This window comes from Myodes glareolus, chromosome 14 (assembly GCF_982192425.1).
Source record: "Myodes glareolus chromosome 14, mMyoGla1.1, whole genome shotgun sequence".
In the NCBI taxonomy this organism is placed as follows: Eukaryota; Metazoa; Chordata; class Mammalia; order Rodentia; family Cricetidae; genus Myodes; species Myodes glareolus.
Window position 1 is genome coordinate 69965495 of NC_142039.1, and position 24198 is coordinate 69989692.

A 24198-nucleotide genomic window follows, 5' to 3' on the forward strand; every position below is an offset into this window, starting at 1 on the left:
CTGGTCAAGGCTGAACCGATGGATCGTTGCCCCTAACAACCAGCCTGCCAGTACGCTTCTGTAAAATCTCCAATGCCTCTCACAATGCCTTGTGGCTTTTAAAGTGTAAAACGAGAATGCAAACTGGACCCAGGCCTGAGGCTTTCAGAAGCTGGCCTGGCTTCCGTCCACTCTCACGGGTGTCAGAGTACTTATTCCAGAAAGATCCCTACAACAAATGTGCTATCTGCCTGTAATAATAGCACTCAGGAGGTTGAGGCTGGAGGACTGTGTAGGCCAACCTGAGCTACAGAGCAAGTCCCAGACTAGCCTGGGCAACACGATGAGAACTTGTGACAAAAACAAAGACCAGCACACTGCCTGTCTCCATCCTGAGTGCTGTCAAGGAAGTTCAAAGACATTTAAATTAATAAGTCATCCATGTAGGTCCTCACTTTTCATATATTTCCTTCTTTTAAATGATTCCTTTTTATGTATGTGCGTTGGTGTTTTGCTTGCATGTCTGTCTGTATGAGGGTGTTGGACACCCTGGAGCTGGAAATACAGTTGCGGGAATTGAACCAGGGTCCTTTGGAAGAGCAGTCTCTTAACCTGAGCCATCTCTCCGGTATTTGCATTTTTCTCAATCTGATTTTGTATTTATTTGTTTTACAATGTTTCTCTATGTTTGCCCTAATTTGTTATATACAAAACCAGATAGAATGAGGTCAGACACACACACACCATGTAATCAAATGACTTTAAAGTACTGCAGCAGCCCAGCACTGCAGTTCAGAGTTCTTGGTTAGAATGTTACACAGGATTATAAACTCTATCTCTCTCAGATTTAAAAACAAAACGAAATTTAAAAACTTCAGTTTCTGACTGGAATAAAAATAGTAACATCATAACTTTAGAAGCATTATAATAAAAATCAGTTTTATTAAATGCTCAATTCTTAAAATTATTTTTTAAAATCCCATCCCTGCCCTGCCCTCCCTCTAAATAAGCACTGACTAAGAGCTATGCTCAGCAAACTCTGCCATTTACCTAAAATCCTGAACAGGGCTCAGACAGAGGGCGTGCTGTGCTGGTCATGTGATGGCTAACCTTGGATCAGCTCGACTGTGTCCGGAAATCACTGAAACCACCCAGCAGGGCACATCTCAGAGATTTCTCTTGATCATTTGAGGTCGGAAGACCTACCCTAAATCCAGGCCACACATTCAGGTGGCACCCTAAAAAAGGACATGGAGAAAGGAAGCGTTTGCTCTTCGCCTGCTTGTTCTCACTCTCGTTGCCACGTTCACCTATGCTGTTGCTGAGATTAGAACCTACTTCTTCAGGACTCCAGCGTAGGCTAAAGACCAGCAGTTCTCTAGGGATCCCGCGGGACTCCAGCACCAGAACAGACACCATACAGTCCTGGCCTTCCTACCAGAAGACTGCTGTTGTTGAACTACTCGGAAATCAGGCTGTAAGCCTCTCTCTCTCTCTCTCTCTCTCTCTCTCTCTCTCTCTCTCTCTCTCTCTCTCTCTCTCTCATACACACACACACACACACACACACACACACACACACTCACACACACTCACACACACTATCAGTTCTGTTCCCTTAGAGAACCCTAAAAGGGATCAGGACCCATACTTGCAAAGCCCTCATTAGCTAACTGGCAATACGGGGAAGGATGGAAACACCTAACACAAAACACCAAAAACAAAAACCAGGAAAAGGGGCAGGGCAGGGTGGGGGATGTAGCTAAGTAGTTAGCACTTGCTTAGCTCTGTGAGGTCACTTCTGGTCTCAGAACCACAGAGAGGATTAGGGATGCAGTTCAACCACAGCGTTGTAGTCTATGACAATTTATAAACACTCAGAGTGCCCACAAAGTCCAGAGAACAGCAGACACAAAGGAAGGTCTCCGCAGCGTTCAGGAGTCATTTGGGAGCCCAAACAGCTTCACAGTGCCAGCTTCCCGACTGCTGTCATATTTGCCATCTTTGTCATCACAGGCAAACGCCAGCAGAGGCCTCTTGGGGTGCCAAGCCACGGTGAAAGTTGGGGACTCACATTGCACTTCCCACAGCTTGTCTCCTACAGAAATCAACATAAAAATGTTATTTTTTTAATAACTTATTTAATTTTATGTGCATTGGAGTGAGGGTATGAGATTCCCTGGAACTGAGCTACAGATAGCTGTGAGCTGCCATGTGGGTGCTGGGAATGTTTGAAACCAGGTCCTCTAGAAAGGCAGCCAGAGCTCTGAACCCCGAGCCATCTCTCCAGCCCCCATAAGGAATGTGATTAAGCAGCACATTCATTAAGTACTCACAGAGAACACAAAGGCATAGAGATGTCACACACAGGTAGGTGACAGGCTCTATACCCCCTAGAAGAACAATGAACAGCTACCATTTGGACCTTAAAAAGAGGCTGAACTTTACTGAATCCAGTAAGACAGCTTTTTAAACTATTTATGAATGAGGGAGAAGTGGTGTCTTAACAAAGGGACACTAGACAAATAGCACACACAGTCAATGAGGCAGTTTGTCTCCAAAGACACGGGCATCATACACCACAAAGTCTTGCAAATAATCTTTCCCAAAAGTGACTCTTCTAATCTGTTGAAATTATTCATGACTTCTTTCAGCTCTGCTCCACTTTTCCCCTAACTTAAGAGTTAAGACTTATACTGTCAGGAGCTGGAAAGTTGCTCTTAGCAGCTAAGAGCATTGGCTGTTGTTCTAAAGGAACCAGGTTTGATTCCCAGCACCTACACGGCAGTTCACAGCCATCTGTTTAACGCCAGCCTAAAGGAATCCAATACCCAAGAATTCAACCCCTCTCCCTTTCTGGTCACTGTGAGCAAAAGGCAAACATATGTAGATATATATGCAGGAAAAACAGCCATAACATCAAAAAAGTTTTTTTTTTTTAAACTTTACAAAAGACTTAAGTGTAGTACACATCTAACAGGTCAACTATATGGCCAACAAATTATATTATAAACTATAAAGATGTATGCATATATATGCTTATTATAAGTACTTACTTTTATGTTTATATATATGAAGTATTTAAAGTAATTCTATGCCAGGGCAGCTATCTATGGCTTGTCTGAATAATTTCTAAGCTATGTGGACATACTCAGTGGTTTGGAGGCACTCACTACTACACGATTCTCTCTCTCTTTACCTGCTTAATTCTGTATCATTTGTTATGGATTTAGTTAAGACAAATACTTCACACAACTCAAGAAAACCAAAGCAATCATGAAAAAGCCTGACATGTTTCCCAGGTAACCATGCAGCCTTACAAACTGAGTGCTGTGCTGGCTCGTCTATGTCAACTTGACACAAGCCAGAGTCAATGGAGAGGAGGGAGACAACTGAGAAAATGCCTGCATGAGATCTATAGGCAGACAGACAGGGCATTTTCTTAACTAGTGATTGATGGGTAAGAGCCCTGCTCAATTTGGGTGGGGCCATCCATGGGTTGGTAGTCCTGGGTTCTATAAGAAAGTAGGCTGAGAAAGTTACAAAGAACAAGCCAGTAAGCAGTACCCCTCTGTGGTCTCTGCATCAACCCCTGCCTCCAGGTCCCTGCCTTCTTTGAGCTGCTGTCCTGACTTCCTTTGATGATGAACAGTGATGTGGAAATAAACCCCAAATCATTTTGGTCCTGGTGTTTCATCACAGCAATAGCAACCCTAACTAGGATAAACACCCCGATAATTTACTGCAGAGCTTGATCATCAGATGACATACAATGCTGACTGTGTGAGACTGAGACCACAATCCCAAGCCACCAGCTAAAACAGACTACTGCAAATTGTGAGGTGTGTCTGAAACTGAAAACTGAAATAATTCTATTAAAATCGGTCCTATTCTATACATTATGAGGAATAAAATCAAAATTCATTCTTACCTTGTTTCAACCTATCAAAAATAGTCAGGAGTTGTTTACTCCAATAAAAATACATAGACAGAAAAAAAACTGAAAAGAAATGTACAAAAAATTAGCAATAGTTATCTCTAAATTATGGACCTAAAAATGTGAAGCTGGCAAAGTAGCTCATCAGATACCAGCATTTACTAAACAAACCTGGTGACCTGGGCTCCACCCTAGAACACTCACTATCAGTAACTGTTCTGTAGACCTATATACCCAGGGTCACATAAAAATTCTCAAGCAACTGTACCTGCCCCCTTTGGGCCATGGCTGGAGAATGTTTAAGAAGCCTGTCCTAGAGGCCCTGCATTACTGAGTGGTTGGCTACGCTCACCCAAGATTAAAAACCTTTATCTCTCTCTTTTTTTTAAAGATTTATTTATTTTTTATTATGTATACAACATTCTGCCTCCATATATGCCCACGCGCCAGAAGGCGGCGGCAGATCTCATTAAAGATGGTTGTGAGCCACCATGTGGTTGCTGGGAATTGAAGTCAGGACCTCTGGAAAAGCAGACTGTGCTCTTAACCACTGAGCCATCTCTCCAGCCCCCAAAACCTTTATCTCTTTAACACACAGACCCACTATCCTCTCAAAGGACTTTACATACTGTAGACGGTTCAGTCAGGACCGTGCTGCCAGTCTGCATTGTCAACAACCTGTGAAGGGAGTCTCCCCGAGCTTCAGTCTAGAGGAGGCATGCCTGTGAGGGGCTTTCTTACTGAGTTCCCTGAGGTGGGAAGACCCACCAGAATGTGAGTTTCGGGGGCTGGTCCCTGGACTGAACGGAAGAAGGGAAGCTGAGCACAGGCATTTATCCATGGCTCTCCGCTCTTGGCCATGATGTAATGTTGACTGGCTCCCGCCATGATGGTCTGTAACTAACTGTAAGCCAGACCATTCTATCTCCAGAAAGCTGCTTTCAAAGAGTGTTTTATCACAGCTACAGGGAAGAAGCCAAGACAGATTATCACAACTTGGTGATAATCATGCAAAATGCAACAGAAAGGTGAACACTCCATGCTTTCTCGCATTTGGGGGGGTGCTAGATTTTACAAATACATAAAAGCATGTATTTACGAACTACTTCAAAGTAGAAGCAAAACTGGGGAACACAGAAAACTGACAGGAGAAGCCAGAAAGGGGCAGGACAGTAGGGCTTGGGAGGGAATACGCACAAATGTCCAGCTCTTTGTCTCTTATTTAAAAAGCTTTTTACTCAAACATAATTGTGTATCACTTTAATCCCAGCACTCAGGATGGATCTCTGTAAGTTCAAGGCCAGCCTCTTCTATATCAGGAGTTCCCAGGCCAGTTAGAGCTACAAAGTTAGACCTGTCTCAGAAAAATACACTTTTTATAATGAAGAACTAATAAATGTAAAGTGTTTTCCTACAGCACTTCCTTCAAACCTGGCACCTCTTCCTGTGCTTTCATCCCATCGCTGTGTGAAACTGACGGTCATATCAGCAAGCTGATCTCAAGACAAGTCCATGTCGGATAAGCTGGTGGAGTAGCAGGGTGCAGAGCTAAACATGCCAACAAAGGCATGAGGCCAGCTATCACACACAGTTACCTGTCTCCACTTCAGCTATGTCAATGAAATGGTCCTCAGAGGCCGACGCCAGCATCTTCCCATCGTGGCTAAAACTCAGGGTCCTCACCGGCCAATCCAACCTATGAGAAAACGAACAAAAACATCAGAATTGTCCCAACGGAGGCAGGAGCAGTTAGTTTACCCGACAAGAAAGGCAGCAGAGCTCCTTACCTGGAGAAGCACCGCACGCACACTAACTCATCGACATCCCAGAGGCTGACCAAAGCATCTGCACTTCCTGTGGCGAAGTATTTCCCCATGGGGTCAAACTTGATACAGATGCAGTTAGAAGGATGGGCATTGATGGACTGCACAGGCTTTAGTTCGGGGTAGCTGAGAAACAAGACATGCAGCCATCAATGTGCAGGAAGGGACCGTGGCACTAAAACACCAAAAGAAAAAAAAAAAAAACTTCCCTAAAAAAGATTTGCTCAAGCCACTAAACGAGTACAACACAGGCCTAAGCGTGAACCTATACCATTAAACACCAAGATAAAACCACATCACCTCTGGGCTTTCTGAGAGCGCCACTTCATAGCAGAAATAAAGAAGAGTGGCACACCCAAGACACAGAAGGAAAAATGAAGCCAGGACTGTTATACCCAGCAAAACTATCCAACACAAGACACAGAAGGAAAAATGAAGCCAGGACTGTTATACCCAGCAAAACTATCCAACACAAGACACACAAAAAGCACAGTAAAGTACCTAGAGGTTTATAAATATATCACTCCTTCAGTATGACGACTTCTGTTCTGTTCTGTTTAACTATGGATGCACAGCAAACTCCAACTTCTCCACCACAGCATCTACACCCCTCTGTCTTGCATTACTCACTGATATAACTGATACAGCCATAGATCCTACTGACCTGATTTTAGTACCACGTTTTCATTTATTTATAGAACAAATCTTTACTGAAATCCCACCATTAAGACAGGCATTAGGTTTGGCAATAGCAATTCAATGGAAAACAAGGCCAGCACAGTCCTTTCCACCATGGAAATGCTAATATGAGATAGAGATAAATAAAATACACACTATAATATAGAATTAAGAAATGCTTCCTATAGGATGTTAGAAAGTGCATAAGACACACTAAAACCCTCCTCTTATCTCAGAGAGAAATCAGGATAGAAGGATGGGAGTTTACAAAGCAAGTTCCAGGACAACCAGAGCTATTACACAGAGAAACCTGTTTCATAAAAAAAGGAAAGAAAAAAAAAAGGATAGAAGTGACTTGTGGCTTGGCTAGAGGGAAAATGATATTTAAGTTGAGATTTTAAGGGAGTCAATTAGTCACAATTCAAGGTACATTAAGTCCCTGGGCCAGCAATCTGATAATTAACTGAATCTTTACAAACTCAGTCCCCTGTCAGTCAAATAGGACGATACAATCAATACCAGTAAGAACAATAAAATCCAGACTATCTGCTTCAAATGTGACAAAAAGAAACTAGGATTTTTTTTTAATTTGTTTGTTTATTTTTCAAGACAGCAGGCTTTCTCTGTGTAACAGCCCTGGGTGTCCTAGAACTCACACTGTAGAGCAGGCTGGCCTCGAACTCACCTGCCTCTGCCTCTCAAGTGCTGGGATTAAAGGCATGCACCACCACCACCTGGCTGAAACTAGAATTTTTAAATATTCTTCTTCAGGTCTTTTAAGATAGGCTCTCACCTAACTCATCTCTGTCCCTGACACAGCACCTGTGCAGAGGTATAACAGTCCCCGCAGTCAGAACCCCTCACCTGAGAATGTTGATACAGCCATTGCCATTGGTCAGGAAGAACATGTTATTATCGTTATTCCAGGAGATTTCGTTGACCTCAAACTTGAACTGCTCTTCTGCTTTGGAACGGTGCGTCTTGGCATCAATAAAGGTCACAACGTCATCCTTGTTGCCCACAGCAATGGTCTGCCCATCGGGACTCCAGCAGATATTAATGTTCTCCCCTGGGAACCCAGACACAGTCTGTCACCAACATCACCCTTGCCCAGCCTCCTCCAGAAGCTTATTCTGCTATCCTGGAAAGAAGATCAGAGCTAGCTTCAGCGCTCACATCACCAGGTCAATGGAAGGAAGCGACCACTGGCCAAATGGTAACCGCCAAAAGCACCACACCAGGCCACTCCCAGGTGCCTGTCGTCATCAGGAGACAGGCGTCGTCCACGCTGAATACATTAAGTTAAAATGTTCAACTTCACTGAATCAAAAATGCCATTTTTTTTCACACTTTACTATCCACAGTGCATTTTAAAATCTATCAGAATTTGTTGTGGGAGCTGGGTGGTGGTGGCACACGCCTCTAACTCCAGTACTCAGGAGGCAGAGGCAGGTGGATGCCTGAGAGGACAGCCTGGTCCACAGAGTGAGCTCCAGGACAGGCTCAAAAAGCTACAGGAAAACCCTGTCTTGAAACACAAACAAAGAGCACTTGTTTTCCAGGAGACCCCAGTTAAATTACCAGCACTCACAGTTCACAGTCAGCCGTAAGATCATTTACAGAGGATAAGACGCTTTCTTCGGGCATCTGTACAAATGTGGCACACATACTTGAAAATGAAAAAATCTAGCCGGGCAGTGGTGGCACACGCCTTTAATCCCGGCCAGCACTCTCAGGAGGAAGAGGCAGGTGGATCTCTGCGAGTTCAACGTCAGCCTGGTCTACAAAAGCTAGTTCCAAGACAGGCTCCAAAGCTACAGACAAACCCTATCTCAAAAAACCAAATAATAATAAGGATAAAAACAACAAAAATGCTTCTGAAAGAAAATTTAAATGACCACTTGGAGTCAATTATGATAGCTCGAGATTTGGAGGATACTATATGACATGAACACAGTGTTTAAATGGAATGCACAACTTTCCAATCACTTCTTCAAAACCGAGTTTTAGCCATTCTAACCTGCAAGAACCTCCTGAACTCTTCATGCCTTTGCAATACTATTCTTTTTGTACTGTTTCGATTGCTTGCCCTCTCACTCTGACCAGGAATTACTACAGATGATCAAAAGTGCCCAAATTCTATTCCCCCTTGTCTCCTCCAGGCAGACATATGTATTCCATCCTGATAACCCACGACGTAGAGCACTAGCTATAAAGAACACGGTAAACGGTTGCTGACAATTACCCTAGCTTTCCCACCTAAAGCTCCTCGTTCTGAAGTTACCTTTGGTGTTCACGGTGGCAATGCATTTTGTAGTCCTCACATCCCAGATGCGAATGGTTTTATCTCCAGACGCCGTGACAAAGAGGTCAGGGTTGCTCGGATGCCAGCAAAGCTGATCCACGCTATCTCCATGTCCCCGGTAGTTGTTTTCTTTGACCTAGGAAGAACCCGGATGCCACTTCACACAGATGTATGTGCCTCCACATGCAACCTAACTTAATCCAGTCCTTTCCGAAACTTCCGCCCCTGTGAACTGCTCTGAGCTTCGACACTCGCCCTTACTCTTGCCCTTCCTGCCCTCCCTATTTTCTTTTCTACCAGCACCATCATCCCCAACCCACCAGTCAATTCCCAAAGGCCATGCTATCATTTTCTTTTTTTTAATAATTTATTTATTTTTGTCTTATGTGCATTGGTGTTTTGCCTGCACATATGTGTGTGTGATGATGCCGGATCCCATGGAACTGGAGTTAAAGACAGTTGTGAGCTGCATGTGGGTGATGGAAACGGAACCCAGGTCTTCTGAAAGAGGCTAGTGCTCTTAACCGCTGAGCCATCTCTCCAACCCCATGCTATCACGTTCAGATAAAACCTCCTAGACACCCTAAGGGACTCTACCACCCTTTCAGTTCCCAGCCACTCCCCGTCAGGGATTCCTTCCCAGGGCTCTTGGAGACCCTCACCACTCCCAGCCAATTGATTCAACTTCCTCTGGCTCGCAATCCCTTCGCCACACCTCTTTACTACCACTATGTTCACACTCAGCTCTCCTCCAGGCGGCCTCACCCCACTCGTCGTCCCTCCCCCCCCCCCGACTCTTCCAGCGCCATCACACTCTTCCTCATCACCACCACCGACAGATCACGCTCCTGTTCATTCCTCTGCCCCCTCCTGCATCCTCTTCCCGGCCTGAGCTAAGCCCTATAAGCTCACCAGTCGGTCCTTCTCCAGCAAAAACACGCTGGCAGTCTTGTCGAAGGACCCCGAGGCCAAGCGACGACCGTCGCAGCTCCAGGCCACCGAATGCACCTTGGCACTGTGCGCCGGGAACTCGCGCGTCTTGCTGTGGCCTCGGAACAGTTCCTGCATCCCGAGCACATAGCGAGACGGGCCACTGCTCATAGAGCTCCAGGCCACCATCGAACCGGGACCAGTTTGGGGGGGCGGCGGGGGCCCGAGAATCGACGTGGGTACCGCCATACCGCCCTCAATGCCGCCCTCAGCAAAGACTGTGTACCGGTAGCTAGTTAACTGGGCCTGGCGCCGCTGCCGCGCGCATGCGCACGGAAGAGCGCCGCGTCGCTCGGCGCAAGCGCGTCTTACCTGGGGGGGGCAGGACTACAAATCCCAGCATGCAACGGGCATCCACATTCCCTTTTGGAATAGCAATGATTGGTCCCTAAATTGGCTTCGTTATGGAAGAGTTCAACTTTTTTAATGGTCTTCTTACCTGTTTTTCTAGTCTTGCTCATTCGAAGAAGAGAACCAAGATAAAGCCTCCAGTTTACCTACCAGTAAGATATATTTTTCTTTTTTCCTTTTTGTTTTTCCAAGACAGGGTTTCTCTCTGTAGTCCTGGCTGTTCTGGAACTCACTCTGAAGTCCAGGCTGCCCCGAACAGAGATCCACTTGCCTCTCCCTCCCCAGTGCTAGGATTAAAGGTGTGCAACCACCATCACCAGGCTAAAAATATCCTTTTTCTTGTGTTAGTTTTTTTTCCACTACAAAACCTTCATCCCTTCCCTAAAGCAGGAGACCATAGCTAGTTCTCGCTCCAGGAGAAATGTTAGCTGTTTGTAAATGTAAGGAGTTGATAAGAGCCGTGGGTTTGTTGATTTGGGTTGGGCAGGGTTGCTTGGCTGATTTGGGGTTTGGTTTGTTTGGGGGTTTTGCTTTGTCTTTTGGTCTTGGTTTTTAGAATATATTGCTCATGCATGATAGTAAATTTTTAAAAAAGGGTGAAAAGTAAAATGACCGTTTGTGTATGCCACACGCACGTCTCAGATCCTTATGTCTCTCATAAAACAAAAATTTTCTAAAAAGAAAGAAAGAAAAAAAAAAGAAAATCCAGTTGAAAAGAATCAGTAGTGAGCTCCCGGAATGAGCTAAGCTGCTAGCTCAGGATAGGGAGGATGGGGCCACGGGAGGAATATGCTCAATATGTCAATATATAACATATGCGTGTGTGAAAACGCCCGTATGCAGCCAACTGTGCTGTCGCAGGCTTGTAACCCCACGACTGGGGAAACAGGCAGGCAGAGCCCCGGGACTCACTGGCCAGCTGGCTTCCTTGGCAAACTCCACGTTAGTGAGAAACCCTGTCTCCAAACAAAACTATGAACATGCCTGAGGACTGACCTCCATGGCCTCCACATACACACAGATGTACATATACACACCCACAAAGGTACAAACATGTACACATATGTACATATACATGCAATCTTTTTTTTTTTTTGGCTTTTTATAACAGGGTTTTTCTATGAAGCTTTGGAGCCTGTCCTGAAATTCACTCTGGAGACCAGGCCAGGCTGGTCTTTTTTTTTTTTTTTAATTTGTTTATTTTGTATACAATATTCTGTCTGTGTGTATGCCTGAAGGACAAAAGAGGGCACCAGACCTCACTACAGATGGTTGTGAGCCACTATGTGGTTACTGGGGATTGACCTCAGGACCTTTGGAAGAGCAGGCAATGCTCTTAACCGCTGAGCCATCTCTCCAGCCCCCAGGCTGGTCTTGAACTCAGAGATCCACCTGCCTCTTCCAAGTGCTGGGATTAAAGGTGTGCTCCATCGCATAAAAGAAAATAAAAAGAAAATAGAGGAGGTCGAGAGATGGTTCTGTGGTTAAGAGCACTTGCTGCTCTAGCAGAGGATGGGTGTTCTCTCTCCAGCACCCATAAAGTGGCCCACAACTCTTGGTACCTCCAATTCCAAGAGAGCTCTCTCTCTGGCCTCCACTGGCACCAGGACCCATGCAAAAAAAAAAAACAAAAAAAAAAACCACTTGTTCACACAGGATTAAATATTTTTTTAATAGTAGGGGGAAAAAACGAACAGCCTTGCAGGGGCAAGGTGAGCGGAACGTCTTAGCAAGGTTTGTAGCATGATGCAGCATTCCTTACATAATTCTCTCTTTCATAAATATATACAGACTTTTAATTGTTTGGGGATTGCTTTTTGCCTTTCTTTTTTTCCTTGAGAAAGGGGCTTGCAGTTAGCTCAGGTTAGCTTGAGACTCGCTAGACAGCCAGAACTGACCTTGAACTTCTGTTTGCCCTCCCTGCCTTTCTCCCCCACTGCTAGGATCCTGAGCGTGTATTACCACTCCAAGCCAGGAGGGCATTTCCTGTGGGGATATACGATGTCTCTTCTTCAAGGGTGCAGTTTTAAATTATAGAGCTATATAATCCTTTATTCTCTTGTTTCCTTAACAAATTTATTCTCACAACAATGTGGCAGTGAATATCTTTATACAAACTTGTGAGTGCCACATTTTGTTTGGGTAATTTTGCCAAAGCAGTTGATGAGGAGTTTCTAAGGATGTGCCCAGCCATGTAAGGAAATATGGGTCCTGAATAATAAATGAAGCCACGTGTGAATGGGGCTCCTACTTCCACGTTCTCTTTCCATCTCATTGCAATCAGATGTTTGGAAACTGCGGAGATTTTATATAAGATAAAGTGCCAATGAAGTCACTGAGTCTTTGGGTTGAAAAGTATATGCTATCTGATTTGTCCCTCCTTACCCTTCTTTTTCAAATATTTTTATGATTACATATTTTTATATTTTTGCATACACTAAGGACTTATACCTCCTTGAGTTGGAGGCAAAGTGGCCTACCCCAAGTCACAGGACTAACATATGACAAAGAAAGTATTCTTTTTGTTTGGTTGGTTAGTTAGTTGTTTGGTTGTTGGTTGGTTTTTCAAGAAAGGGTTTCTCTGTGTAGCCCTGACTGTCCTGGAACTCACTCTGTGGACCAGCAGGCTGGTCTCCAACTCACAAAGATCTGCCTGTCTCTGCCTCCCAAATGCTGGAATGAAAGGTGTACACCACCACCACCTGCCTGGGGTTTTTCTTCCTAGACTGTTGGGAAAATAACAGTCTGCTTAAACACGGGATACTATAAGACAAGTTATCAGGAATATAATTATAGATGTATTGTTCACAAGTTAAAAACTTCAGGCAAAGAAATATGACTGTCCCATAGAAGACAGGCTCAGTGTGGGAACAGTTTGTTCCTTGGGGAAGCCCGGGGGGGGGGGTTGTATTTCAGGTGGGAGGGTTGTATTTCAGCACGAGTCATTTGCTTGTACTGTAACATGGAGTATGGAGGTCTCTTGCATCTACTGCTTCATCTTTAGAAGCTGTTCCCCAACTGTAAGAATCTTTATAACAATGTCTTTATAAGGACACCTGTAGAAGGGTTAACCTGTTAGGTTAGCAATATCCTGTGCAAGTTTACACACAGGAACAAGACAAGCACCCAACACACTTTCAACATTTAACTTCTCCTTTGGACAGAAGTCAGCAGTGTTTACAATATGAGCTAATCTTACCCAGGTGTTAGAATGAAAATATTATCATAGGGAATTTATTTCTATTTATTTCTGTCCTAGACTTGGGTAGTTGTCTTAGTTAGGGTTTTTACTGCTTCAGTGAAACACCATGGCCATTTAAAGCAAATTGGGGGAAAGGGTTTATTTGACTTACACTTCCATAGCACACTGTTCATCAAAGGAAATCAAGACAGGAACTCAAGTGGCAGAGACCTGGAAGGAGGAGCTGATGCAGAAGCCATGGAAGGATGATGCTTACTGGCTTGCTCCCTATGGCTTGTTCAGCCTGCTTTCTTGTAGAACCAAGACCACTAGCCCAGGGATGGAAACAACCACAATGGACCAGGCCCTCCCCCATCAATCACTGATTAAGAAAATAAAATGACCTACAGAGCTTACCTATAACCTGATTTGTTTGTTTGATTGATTGATTTTTGTTGAGAGGTTTTCTCTCTGTGTCTCTGGCTGTTCCTGAAACTAGCTCCATAGGCCCAGTTAGCCTCAAACTCACAGAGATCTGCCAGCCTCTGCTTCTTGGGTGCTGGGATTAAAGGTGTGCACCACCTCTGCTACTAAAGCCTTATCTTATGGGGGCATTTTTTTTAATTGAGGCTCCTTCCTCTCAGATGGCTTAGCTTGTATCATGTTGACATAAAGCTATCCAGCACAGTAGTCAATGCAGAGAAAACTTAGTAGGAAGGGGAGCCAACTTTGATAATACTTGGGAATTTTGATGTCTTATCTGGAAATTGTGGACCTGGATCCACCTCTGGAACCCAGCCAGGTGAGTTTAACCTTTAAAGGATCCTCTGAACAAGTGACAGTGTCTGTCGCTCACTTGAGCTGGCTGTGACAAATCCAGGGAGCAATCCCAGCCACCTGAACAGCTGTGGGTGTGGTGAGGAACACAGGATATAGTCCACAAGGCACAAGTGTCTTTGGATGCTGTCTCTTAACTGAGATGTTGAAAGCATCATTGGTCTGGTAAGGATGGGGAGTCAGTTCAGTCTCTTGGCTGGGTCTCTCTCACAGTTTTGGAGACATGCTGAAGAACCAGTTTCAGGGCCTGGAGAAGGGAATGGTTAGGAATTTCAGCTGAGTATACATCTTACACATCTTATAGTCTAGGTAGGAGAGGGGGATGTTAGCCCAAAAAAAATTTCAAATGGAGAAAAAAAAAAAAACCTCTGTAAGAAGTCCCTGGGTCCCAACCAGATTTTCTGAATGTGGTCGGATTCTCTGAATGTGGCTGGCCCAGAGCCTTTCTGAAAAGCCACTGACAATGACACTGGGACTTGTTTCCTCTGCATATACTGGATTTTTGGGATCCAGTCTGTTTGGATACTCACCTTCCTGGACCTGGAGGGAGGGGGGAGGAACTTGAACTTCCCACAGGGCTGGAAGCCCTGACTGCTCTTAGGGATGGAGAGGGAGGAGGAGGGGGAGGGGGGAGGAGGAGGGTATTGGGAGGAGGGGCGGAAATGGAAACTTTCATAATTTAATAAACTTTGAAAAAAAAAAAAAAGAAGTCCCTGGGTCCCATAAGAGGACAAAGGGAAAGGGGCTCACCCAATCTTCACTGGCCTTGTTAATATGGTTAGCGTTTCCTTTGGGATTTGGTTCATCCTTTCTACTGTGGTCTGTAGGCACAGTGTAATTTTCTCAGTTTTCCTAAGACCTTAGTCAGTAATTGAGAGATTCGACCTATGAAAGCCAGGCCATTGTTGGACCCCATTACCAATGGGGTGCCAAATCGGAGAAGTAACCCCTGTAACAGCCTCTTTACAGTAACCTGTGGCATTTCCAACCTGGTAGGAAAGGTCTCTACCCAACCTGAGACTGTATCTACAAATACAAGGAGGTACTTATACTCATTTTGGCCTGGTTTTACCTCAGTGACACCTCCCATTGCTCTCTAGGCATCTCACTTGGGTCCTAACTCTCGTGGGTACCAGGGATGGTGGCCCAGTGGTTGTTGGGGCACAATTTATACACCATCTGATGATGGTATATAGGCCTGTAATTATTAGTGCTGGGTTGATGGGTTGGGGGAGGGGCGTGTTGCAAGGTGACTGGCAAGGACTAAAGTGTTAGCCTCCCTGAGTCTCTGGATGTGGATTGAGATTCCTGTTTTGCTTCCATTCCTGTAGGATATTGTTTCATTCTGATTAAGGTTGGGCAGTAGTCAGCTGAACGACTACGGGGGCTTGATGCTTTGCTGGTCCAGGTGGATTTGTTTCTGTCCACACCCCTGGAATCTTTGCTTGTAATTCAGCCAGATGTGAGATGGATCCCAGTTGGGCTAGGGATGGCTCAGACAATACACTACAATTGGTATCCTACAACCGAACAAGTAACTAGGACTTTAGTGGGGAGTTTATAGTCTAATGCTATCTTGTCTTAAAGGTGATAGTGGCCTGCCATTTGTGTAACACGTCTCAGCCCAGTAGAGTGTAGGGGCAGCCTGGCATAACCAGGAACAACTGAGTAACATTGCCCCTTCCTAAGGCCACCACATGATCAGTTGTCCAGAAGTAATCACAGGATCCCCCTTTTACACTTTGGGCTTTTATTAATTTCTTTTTGCTAGGGTCCATTTGGGTTCTTTAGGACTGACAGTGTCCACCAGGAAGCCAACTGGCTTGCCCCCAACTCTCAAGGTAACCTTGGGTTTTGAGGGCTTAAAAGAATTGAGCCCTGGCTCCATCAGACTGTTCCAGTTTCTAATTGGAGCACTTTTGCCTTGGGTGTTCCAACCTACTGATTTGGACATCATTTTTCATTTGTTTCTTTGTTTTTGTTTTTTTCGAGACATATTTCCAGTGCCCTTCTCTTTTACAATATGCACGTTGATTTTGGACTAGAGTGGTTCTGCGTGGTCTTAACGTATCCCCTGGTCGCCTCTGTAGACTTTATTCATTGCCTTCTGGCAGATCATCCATCACTGTTTCTCGGTGTTGGCACAGTTGCCTTTGCTAACCCTTCTGCCTGCCTATCTTCTGGCAAGTCTCTGGTATTACTCTCTGAGCAGTCTACTGCCAACCCTGACAAGACCTCTCCTTCAAATCCCTTTAGCCTCTGGAGACTCTTTCTACTCTCCAGGGCTGACGGGGTGACAGGGGCTGTGCTAATCTCCAGCCATTCTCTGGGGTTTCTGGACCAGTGGGTGGGAGGCGAGATGGTTTCCAGAATTGGAGGACCTCAGAGGCTGTGGTCTTCCTTACTTCCCTCCAGATCCCCTGTCTCTTCTGAGGTAGAGTGTGGAGGAGCTGCTGGCAGGTTGGTGAGTGGAAAACTTGGGTCTTTAGAAGAGACGTTTGGTGTGGGAGAATTGTCTGTATTCTGTCAATCATATTTTAATAAAACGCTGATTGGCCAGGCAGGCAGTATAGGTGGGAAAGCCAGACCGGAAGTAGGGGTGGAGCAAAGAGACTGCAGGAAGCTCCCTCTGCCACTCCTGTGCAGACCACCGAAGAGGCAACATGTAAGCTGACAGCTGAAAAAGGTACCAAGCCACGTGGCTAACATAGATCAGAATAATGGGGTAACATAAGTTATAAGAGCTAATAAGTAGCCTGACCTAATGGGCCAATCAGTTTAGAATCTTATGGAGTCTTGTGTGTGATTTTCTTGTGGCTTGCCGGCTGTGAGGTACTGGGTGGGACAGATACCCCAACAAGCCGGCCCTTCATATTACAGACGTTCAACCTTGAGTTTTGTCAGAGAGGGAGGGGTTTGATCTTCCAGTTATGAAGATCGCTGGTAGAAATGGGGACAATAACCCATAAATGGAGCTAGCTGCAGGAGAGGTGTCCCCATCACCTGTGGCTTCCCTTGGGGGAGAGGAACCAAGAATCCAGAGGGGCTGGGTCCTATGAGGACAGTCAGGAGAGAGAAACCCTGGATACAACCAAGAGCAGGAAGGTAGGGCATAGGGGGACCCACTGTGGGTATGGGAAGAACTAAAGGTAGAGTCAGGAGCAGTAGCTTAAGGAGTCACGGGCAGGAGATAAATAGGGTGGCAGCAGAAACTCAGGGTCAGGATTCTCAAGTAGTATGGAGGATTTATTCTTCCACATTGCTAAGACCTAGATACCATGTTTATGGTCTCCAGCAACCAGAAAGGTGTGTTCCTGGGATGTCTAGCCATGCTCAAATGTAGAGAAACTGGTCTGGGTGCCCAGGTCTTCCTAGACTAAACCCTGGCAGTGAAAGACCTGGATAAATCCAGATCCCCCTAGCAGGAAAACAGAGCCAAAAATCTAGCAGAAAGAGAAGAATCAGAAATCTAGGATTAACCAATTTCAGGGTTTCAGGAACTAGCTGATGATAAAGGTAGATTGTAATCTTGAGAGTAATCTTGAGAAACAGAGTGATTCCCCCTAGTAATTATCACCCCCTAGTAATTATCATTGGTATAGGAACTAGCTGATTACGACCTTGAGAATGATCTTGAGAGGCAGGGAGTTGCCCCCTTATAATCATCACTGGAATTTTCAGAGTTTTCTGTGACACCCTCCCTGCCCCCCTTTCGGATTACTGGGCTGTGTGGTTTCTTCCTATAAAAACTACTTCTCCTGGTCACTCGAGGTTGAACTCTTCCCTTGCGTGGGTTATGAGTCTCGGCCCCAGTGCACTGGTCCCCGTCTTGTCGTCTTGTCATTAAACCTTGTGTGATTGCAACAAGGACGGTCTCTCGTGAGTTATTGGGGGGGTTCGCGTCATCCCGAGGCTCGAGTGAGAGTCTCCCCTAATCGGGGGGTCTTTCATTTTAGGGGCTCGTCCGGGATTAGCGACCACCCTCGTCTCCGAAGACCCACTTGGAGGTGAGATATTGTCTATGTATTTTTGTCTTTATATGCAGGCAGGTTCTTTGTGTTTTTGTGTGCCAGCTGAATTCAGGTTCGAGTTTGTACATTAGAGGTTACAGTTGTGCCTTTGTGTTTCCGTGCCGTTCAGGTTCTGTACAGTCGTGCCTTTGTGTTTTTGTGCTGGTTGAATTCAAGTTCAGTACATTCGGGTTTACAGTCGTGCCTTTGTGTTTCTGTTGAATTCAGGTTCAGGTTCTGTATTTTCGGTTTTGCAGTCGCCTGTGTCTCGGGAGGAGACAGAGGGAGTGATCAGCAGGCATGCTAGATCACCGACTGCTGCCCTGGGAGACGTCCCTGGAGGTGAGAAGGGACCCAGGGACGCCTGGGAGATTCCCGTCTGGGTGCTGGTGAGGATATGGAAGTTCTCCTGGATTGGAGGAACTATGTCCTCTCAGCCGTCTGTATTTCTGGAATGGTTTTGTCTGTCTCAGTGGAGACGGACATCTGCTTGCATGTCTTGTGTGCCTTTTGTTTTGTCTTACTTGTGACTTTGATGACTGGAACAGACTGTGACATTGACTCTTGAGTCAGTGGTTTTGTCTTTCTAAAGCTTTGTTAGCCCTTGAGTATCTTCGGTCTCTGTTTTGTCTTACATACAGGTAGCATGTTCAGTTCTCTGGTGAGATACGCAGGTGGCGTTTCTCAGTTCTGTGGTATGATGCATGGATGACATGGTCAGTTCTCTGTAGAGACTGCATGGATAGCAGTCTCATTTCAAAAGTGGGGCTGGTCACACCCGTGAAGCAGCTTGAAGTTTTTAGTTTGTTTGGCGCCTTTGTCCTGTATGTCTGTGTAATGTGTGTTGTGCTTTTGTCCTGACTTAGACTGACGCTGACTACTCAAATAATGACTTCTTTGACTTTGATATTGTGACCACTTACAAGACTTTAGAGATACGGCCATAAGCATACGGGTATATTTCATAAAAAAACGAGTCAGCCTCAGCCCCAAGCACGTGGCTGCGGGGCCGCATGCTTGTATGGATGGCTGGGCCATTCAGCTTTGCTGTTACAAGGTATTGAGGCTGCCAGACACAGTTGTAGAAGGTGGATGTACCCCAACAGGATTTCAAACACCAAACAAAAAAAATCTGAGGGTAATTGCTATGACCTAAAGAGGTTAACAATCTTTTTTCCTCAGTGCTGTGTACCACCCTGCCCCCCCCCCCATGCTGATGGATGAGTTCCCTCTGTCTGCCCTGGGAGCTGTGTGCCTCAAACCTTTGGTCAAAGCTGGCCAAGGCTTAACTCCACCTGTGAAGAACTCTTTCAGATCCTATGGGTTATAAGTATTATAAGTATCTGTCATCATTTATAGAGGCTGGTTACAAATTATTGTTGGTTAATGCTAAAAAAAATTGCTGGTCTCAAATGTTTCACACTGGTACAGGATTTTATGTGCTGTTCTTGTTTAAAAATTATCACTGGTTAATGTTTTATCTTTAAAAAAAGAGTCTATTGTTGATCTCAAATGTTTCACGCTGGTATAGGATTTTATATGCTGTTCTTGTTTAAAATATAGCCATATATCCCCACTGAGAAAAACCACAAGAAAGACTTTGGTAAGAGTTTTTATGTTGTCTAAAAAGCAAGAGAAATTTTTGCTGTGTTGTCTAAAAAGCAAGAGAGACTTTGGTTAAAAAAAAATATGTAAACAGATGGGCCTTATCTAGTTCCCTGTGTATGTTTTTAAGGTCAAACTTAAAGCAGGTAGGGAGCAGCTGACAGTCTATCACCGCAGGGCTCTGCCATCTATGTTTCTTGAGCATTTAAAGGAGGCTTACAGGCATTATACTCCCTTTGACCCAACCTCTGAGGGTCAGTGGTAGCTATGGCCTTTATAGGACAGTCAGCATCAGATATTAAGAAAAGTTACAATGGTTAAAAGGGTTGCAGGATTATATCTTGCAGGATTTGGTTAAGGAGGCAGAGAAAGTGTTTCATAAGTGAGAAACTGAGAAAGAGAAGCGAGAGAGAGAGAGAGAGAGAGAGAGAGAGAGAGAGAGAGAGAGATGGGAGGCAGAAGAAAGAGGACTGGAGGGATCATAGACTAGAGAGAAATTTGATAGAATTTTGGCCGCAGTGGTAGGAGAGAAAGGGAAGATAGGACCTAGACAGATAGGGAACCTGGGCAACAGAAGATCAAAGATGAGTGAAGATGGACAGAGGGAACCTGGGCAACAGAAGATCAAAGATGAGTGAAGATGGACAGAGGCACCCCTTGGACAAAGAATGATGTGCTTATTGCAAAGAAAAAGGACATTGGGCAAGAGAATGCCCAAAGAAGAAAGGAAGGGCCTCTAAGGTACTGGCCCTAGAAGAAGATGATTAGAGGGAATGGGGCTCGGACCCCCTTCCCCGTGCCTAGGTAACCCTGACTGTGGAGGGGACCCCAATGGATTTTCTAATGGACATAGGGGCTGAGCACTCTGTGCTGTAATAACCATTGGGGAAGCTAAAGAATACAAAGACTATAGTAATTGGAGCAACTGGACAGAAACAATATCTGTGGACCACCTTACGAACTGTAGATTTGGGAAGAGGACAAGTGACTCATTCCTTCCTGGTTACCCCCGAGTGTCCTATGTCTTTATTAGAAAGAGACTTGTTAACAAAGTTGAAGGCCCAGATCGGGTTTACTCAAACCAGGCTGGAGGTGATTAAAGCCTTTCGTTGACTGAACCAGTGACCTTCGCTCCCCCTGCTGTCCTCAATCCCGCTACCCTACTGCCTGAGACTGATGACACCTCATCTACTCATCACTGCGCTGACATTTTGGCAGAAGGAGCTGGTACCCGAAATGATCTGAAGGATCAGCCTTGGCCTGGAAGTCCGAGCTGGTATACGGATGGCAGCTGTTTCGTGGTTGAAGGTAAGCGGAAGGCGGGGACAGCAGTGGTGGATGGGAAGCAGCAAGTAGTCCTCCCTGAAGGACGTTGGCGCAGAAAGCCGAACTTGTGGCTTTGATACCAGCTCTACGAATGACAGAGGGAAAAGTCTCAGCATCTACACTGACAGCAGGTATGCTTTTGCCACTGCCCATATTCATGGAGCAATATACAGACGAAGAGGACTGTTAACATCTGCAGGTAAAGACATATACTTGTCCAAGACACCAAAAAGCTTGAGATGCTGTGGCTGAAGGAAATCAGATGGCAGACCTAACTGCTAAACAGGCGGTCCAGGGAACGATGAAAAGCTGCAAGGCCTGTGCTATGACTAATGCAGGACACTCCACATATGCCCCTGGGACGAGGCTCAGGGGTAACCGGCCTGGGACCTACTGGGAAGTAGATTTCACAGAGATTAAGCCAGCCAGATATGGTAACAAGTACTTCTTAGTTTTTATAGATACCTTTTCAGGCTGGGTAGAAGCTTTTCCTACCAAGACTGAGACAGCCAATGTGGTAGCTAAGAAGATCTTAGAAGAAATCTTTCCGAGGTTTGGGATACCCAAGGTAATCGGGTCTGATAATGGACCTGCCTTTGTTGCCCAGGTAAGTCAGGGACTGGCACCCAACTGGGGATCAATTGGAAATTACATTGTGCTTACTGACCCCAGAGTCAGGACAGGTAGAAAGGATGAATAGAATTCTAAAAGAGACCTGCGGAAATGACTGGACAGCCCTCCTTCCCTTTGCCCTGTTCCAGGTTTGGAATACCCCAGGGCGATTTAAACTCATCCCTTATGAGATCCTATGTGGAGAACCGCCACTGCTCACTGAGTCGGGTGGAATGTATAATCCTGATGCTATTCTTTCTAGACCTTTATTTTTCCCGTCTAAAGGCCCTTGAAGTGGTGAGACGCCAGATCTGGGAACAACTGAAAGAAGTATGCATCTCTGCCTGGAACCACGCCTCTCACATGAAGCGAGCTCCTGAACTACCTGAATTACAGTGTCTGGGGCTTTTGACAGCACTACCAGTCAAGAGGCTTGTGTTTGGAGGACTAATCATAGACGGACTCTTACTGAAGTTATGTAATGAGACTCTTAAGAGCCCTAAGACTCCTGACACCAGGTATTTGGTTCCTGGTTTAAGTAGATGATGGGCTTGTAGTACAGCCTTGACGCCTTGCGTGTCAACATTAGTTTTTGATGATACCAAAGATTACTGTGTGCTTGTACAACTGGTATGAGTTTGACAGGCACCCAACTCGCTTTCGATGAGAACCTATTTCTCTGACACTAGCAGTAATCCTGGGCCTTAGAGTAGCTGCCGGTGTTCGGACAGGTACTGCTGCCCTAATACAGGCCCCTCAGTACTTCAATGAATTAAGATTTGAGGGCTTTAGAACAATCTGTTTCCAAACTCGAAGAATCACTGACTTCCCTCTCAGAAGTGGTCTTACAGAATAGAAGGGGATTAGATTTGTTATTCTTAAAGGATGGAGGATTATGCGCTGCTCTCAAAGAGGAATGTTGCTTCTATGTGGACCATTCAGGAGTAATTAAAGATTCCATGAGCAAACTTAGAGAAAGATTAGACAAAAGACAGAAAGACAGAGAAGTACATCAGGGATGGTTTGAGAGCTGGTTTAATAGATCTCCCTGGATGACTACTTTGATATCCTCCTTATGGGACCACTCCTAATTTTGCTTCTGCTACTGATATTAGGTCCATGTATATTAAACAGACTAATTACCTTCATTAGAGAAAGAATAAGTACTGTTCAGATTTTGATGTTACGCCACCAATATAGTGCTTTACAACGTCAAAAAGATACTGAAATCTAGTTCTATGATTAGAACTAGGCACTAGAAGAAGTGGGGAGATGAAAGACCTGGATAAATCCAGATCCCCCTAGCAGGAAAACAGAGCCAAAAGTCTAGCAGAAAGAGAAGAATCAGAAATCTAGGATTAACCAATTTCAGGGTTTCAGGAACTAGCTGAAGATAAAGGTAGATTGTAATCTTGAGAGTAATCTTGAGAAACAGAGAGATTCCCCCTAGTAATTATCACCCCCTAGTAATTATCATTGGTATAGGAACTAGCTGATTACGACCTTGAGAATGATCTTGAGAGGCAGGGAGTTGCCCCCTTATAATTATCACTGGAATTTTCAGAGTTTTCTGTGACACCCTCCCTGCCCCCCTTTCGGATTACTAGGCTGTGTGGTTTCTTCCTATAAAAACTACTTCTCCTGGTCACTCGAGGTTGAACTCTTCCCTTGCGTGGGTTATGAGTCTCGGCCCCAGTGCACTGGTCCCCGTCTTGTCGTCTTGTCGTCTTGTTGTCTTGTCATTAAACCTCGTGTGATTGCAGCAAGGATGGTCTCTCGTGAGTTACTGGGGGGGTTCACGTCATCCCATGGCTCGAGTGAGAGTCTCCCCTAATCGGGGGTCTTTCAGCAGCAACTTCGATGTTGAGCAACCTGGCTCATGTTGCCAGATGTTGCAGATGTTGGCATCTGGCCAACACACACTGACAGCTGGCCAATGGAGTTCCCTTGGAGAAGTGGACTCAAACTCGGATTCCCCTGTTCTGAAACCTAATTTAAAGGTTTGTAATATTCAATACAAGGGGAAGGTTGAAAGCATCAGTGAGGTTCAGTTTCCCATGTCTGCCTATAACTGGAGAGGATTAATGGGAGCACAGAAGTACAGACAAGGGACAGAGACAATGAAGATAAAACTAACAAGCCAGGCGGTGGTGGCACACACCTTTAGTCCCAGCATTCAGTGGTGGTGGCGCTCACCTTTAGTCCCAGCACTCAGGAAGCAGAGGCAAGCGGATCTCTGAGTTTGAGGCCAGCCTGGTCTACAGAGCAAGTTCCCGAATAGCCAGGGCTACACAGAGAACCCCTGTCTTGAGGGGAAAAAAACACACCCAAAACCAATGGACATATGACACAGATTGGTGGACACCCAGACAAACCAGATTAGGGTGTGTGGTGGCATACCAGCCACATACCAGACTCAGTTTTCCCACGAGTTCCCTGATTGGTGCCCCAGACTGGCCAGAAGTCAAAAACCCAGGTCTCGGGGTCTCTCTCTCTCTCTCCTCCCTCTCTCTCTCCCTCTCGCTCTCTCTGTCTCTCTGTCTCTCTCTCTCTCTCTCTCTCTC

At 45.3% G+C, this 24198-nt stretch overlaps 1 protein-coding gene and 1 long non-coding RNA gene across 3 annotated transcripts; one reads left to right on the forward strand and one right to left on the reverse strand.

The window, feature by feature from the left end:
- Positions 1–725: 725 nt before the first annotated feature.
- Positions 726–9974, reverse strand: Thoc3 (THO complex subunit 3). The gene is made up of 6 exons (XM_087896603.1): positions 9635–9974; positions 8702–8858; positions 7282–7486; positions 5704–5865; positions 5512–5612; positions 726–2077 (listed from the first exon to the last, which is right to left on the reverse strand). The coding sequence occupies exons 1-6, from the start codon at positions 9899–9901 to the stop codon at positions 1914–1916; spliced, it is 1056 nt and encodes a 351-aa protein (XP_087752729.1). The 5' UTR covers positions 9902–9974; the 3' UTR covers positions 726–1913.
- Positions 9975–10066: 92 nt separating this feature from the next.
- Positions 10067–23400, forward strand: LOC148119911 (uncharacterized). 2 transcript variants are annotated; one of them, XR_015734903.1, is made up of 3 exons: positions 10067–10215; positions 18038–18088; positions 18349–23400. It is a non-coding gene; the product is annotated as an uncharacterized LOC148119911 (long non-coding RNA). The 2 variants fall into 2 exon arrangements; XR_015734904.1 differs by lacking the exon at positions 18038–18088 and having other exon boundaries at positions 20819–23400.
- The last annotated feature ends 798 nt before the right edge of the window (positions 23401–24198 follow it).

Bases quoted from the DNA above. Each gene is read 5' to 3' on its own strand.
- Thoc3 (XM_087896603.1), bottom strand. From the start codon at position 9,901: ATGGCGGTACCCACGTCGATTCTCGGGCCCCCGCCGCCCCCCCAAACT. The intron at 5,866-7,281 runs GTGAGGGGTTCT...CTTGTTTCTCAG, and splicing joins GGCTGTATCAACATTCTCAG to CTACCCCGAACTAAAGCCTG. The intron at 5,613-5,703 runs GTAAGGAGCTCT...GTTTTCTCATAG, and splicing joins TGCGTGCGGTGCTTCTCCAG to GTTGGATTGGCCGGTGAGGA.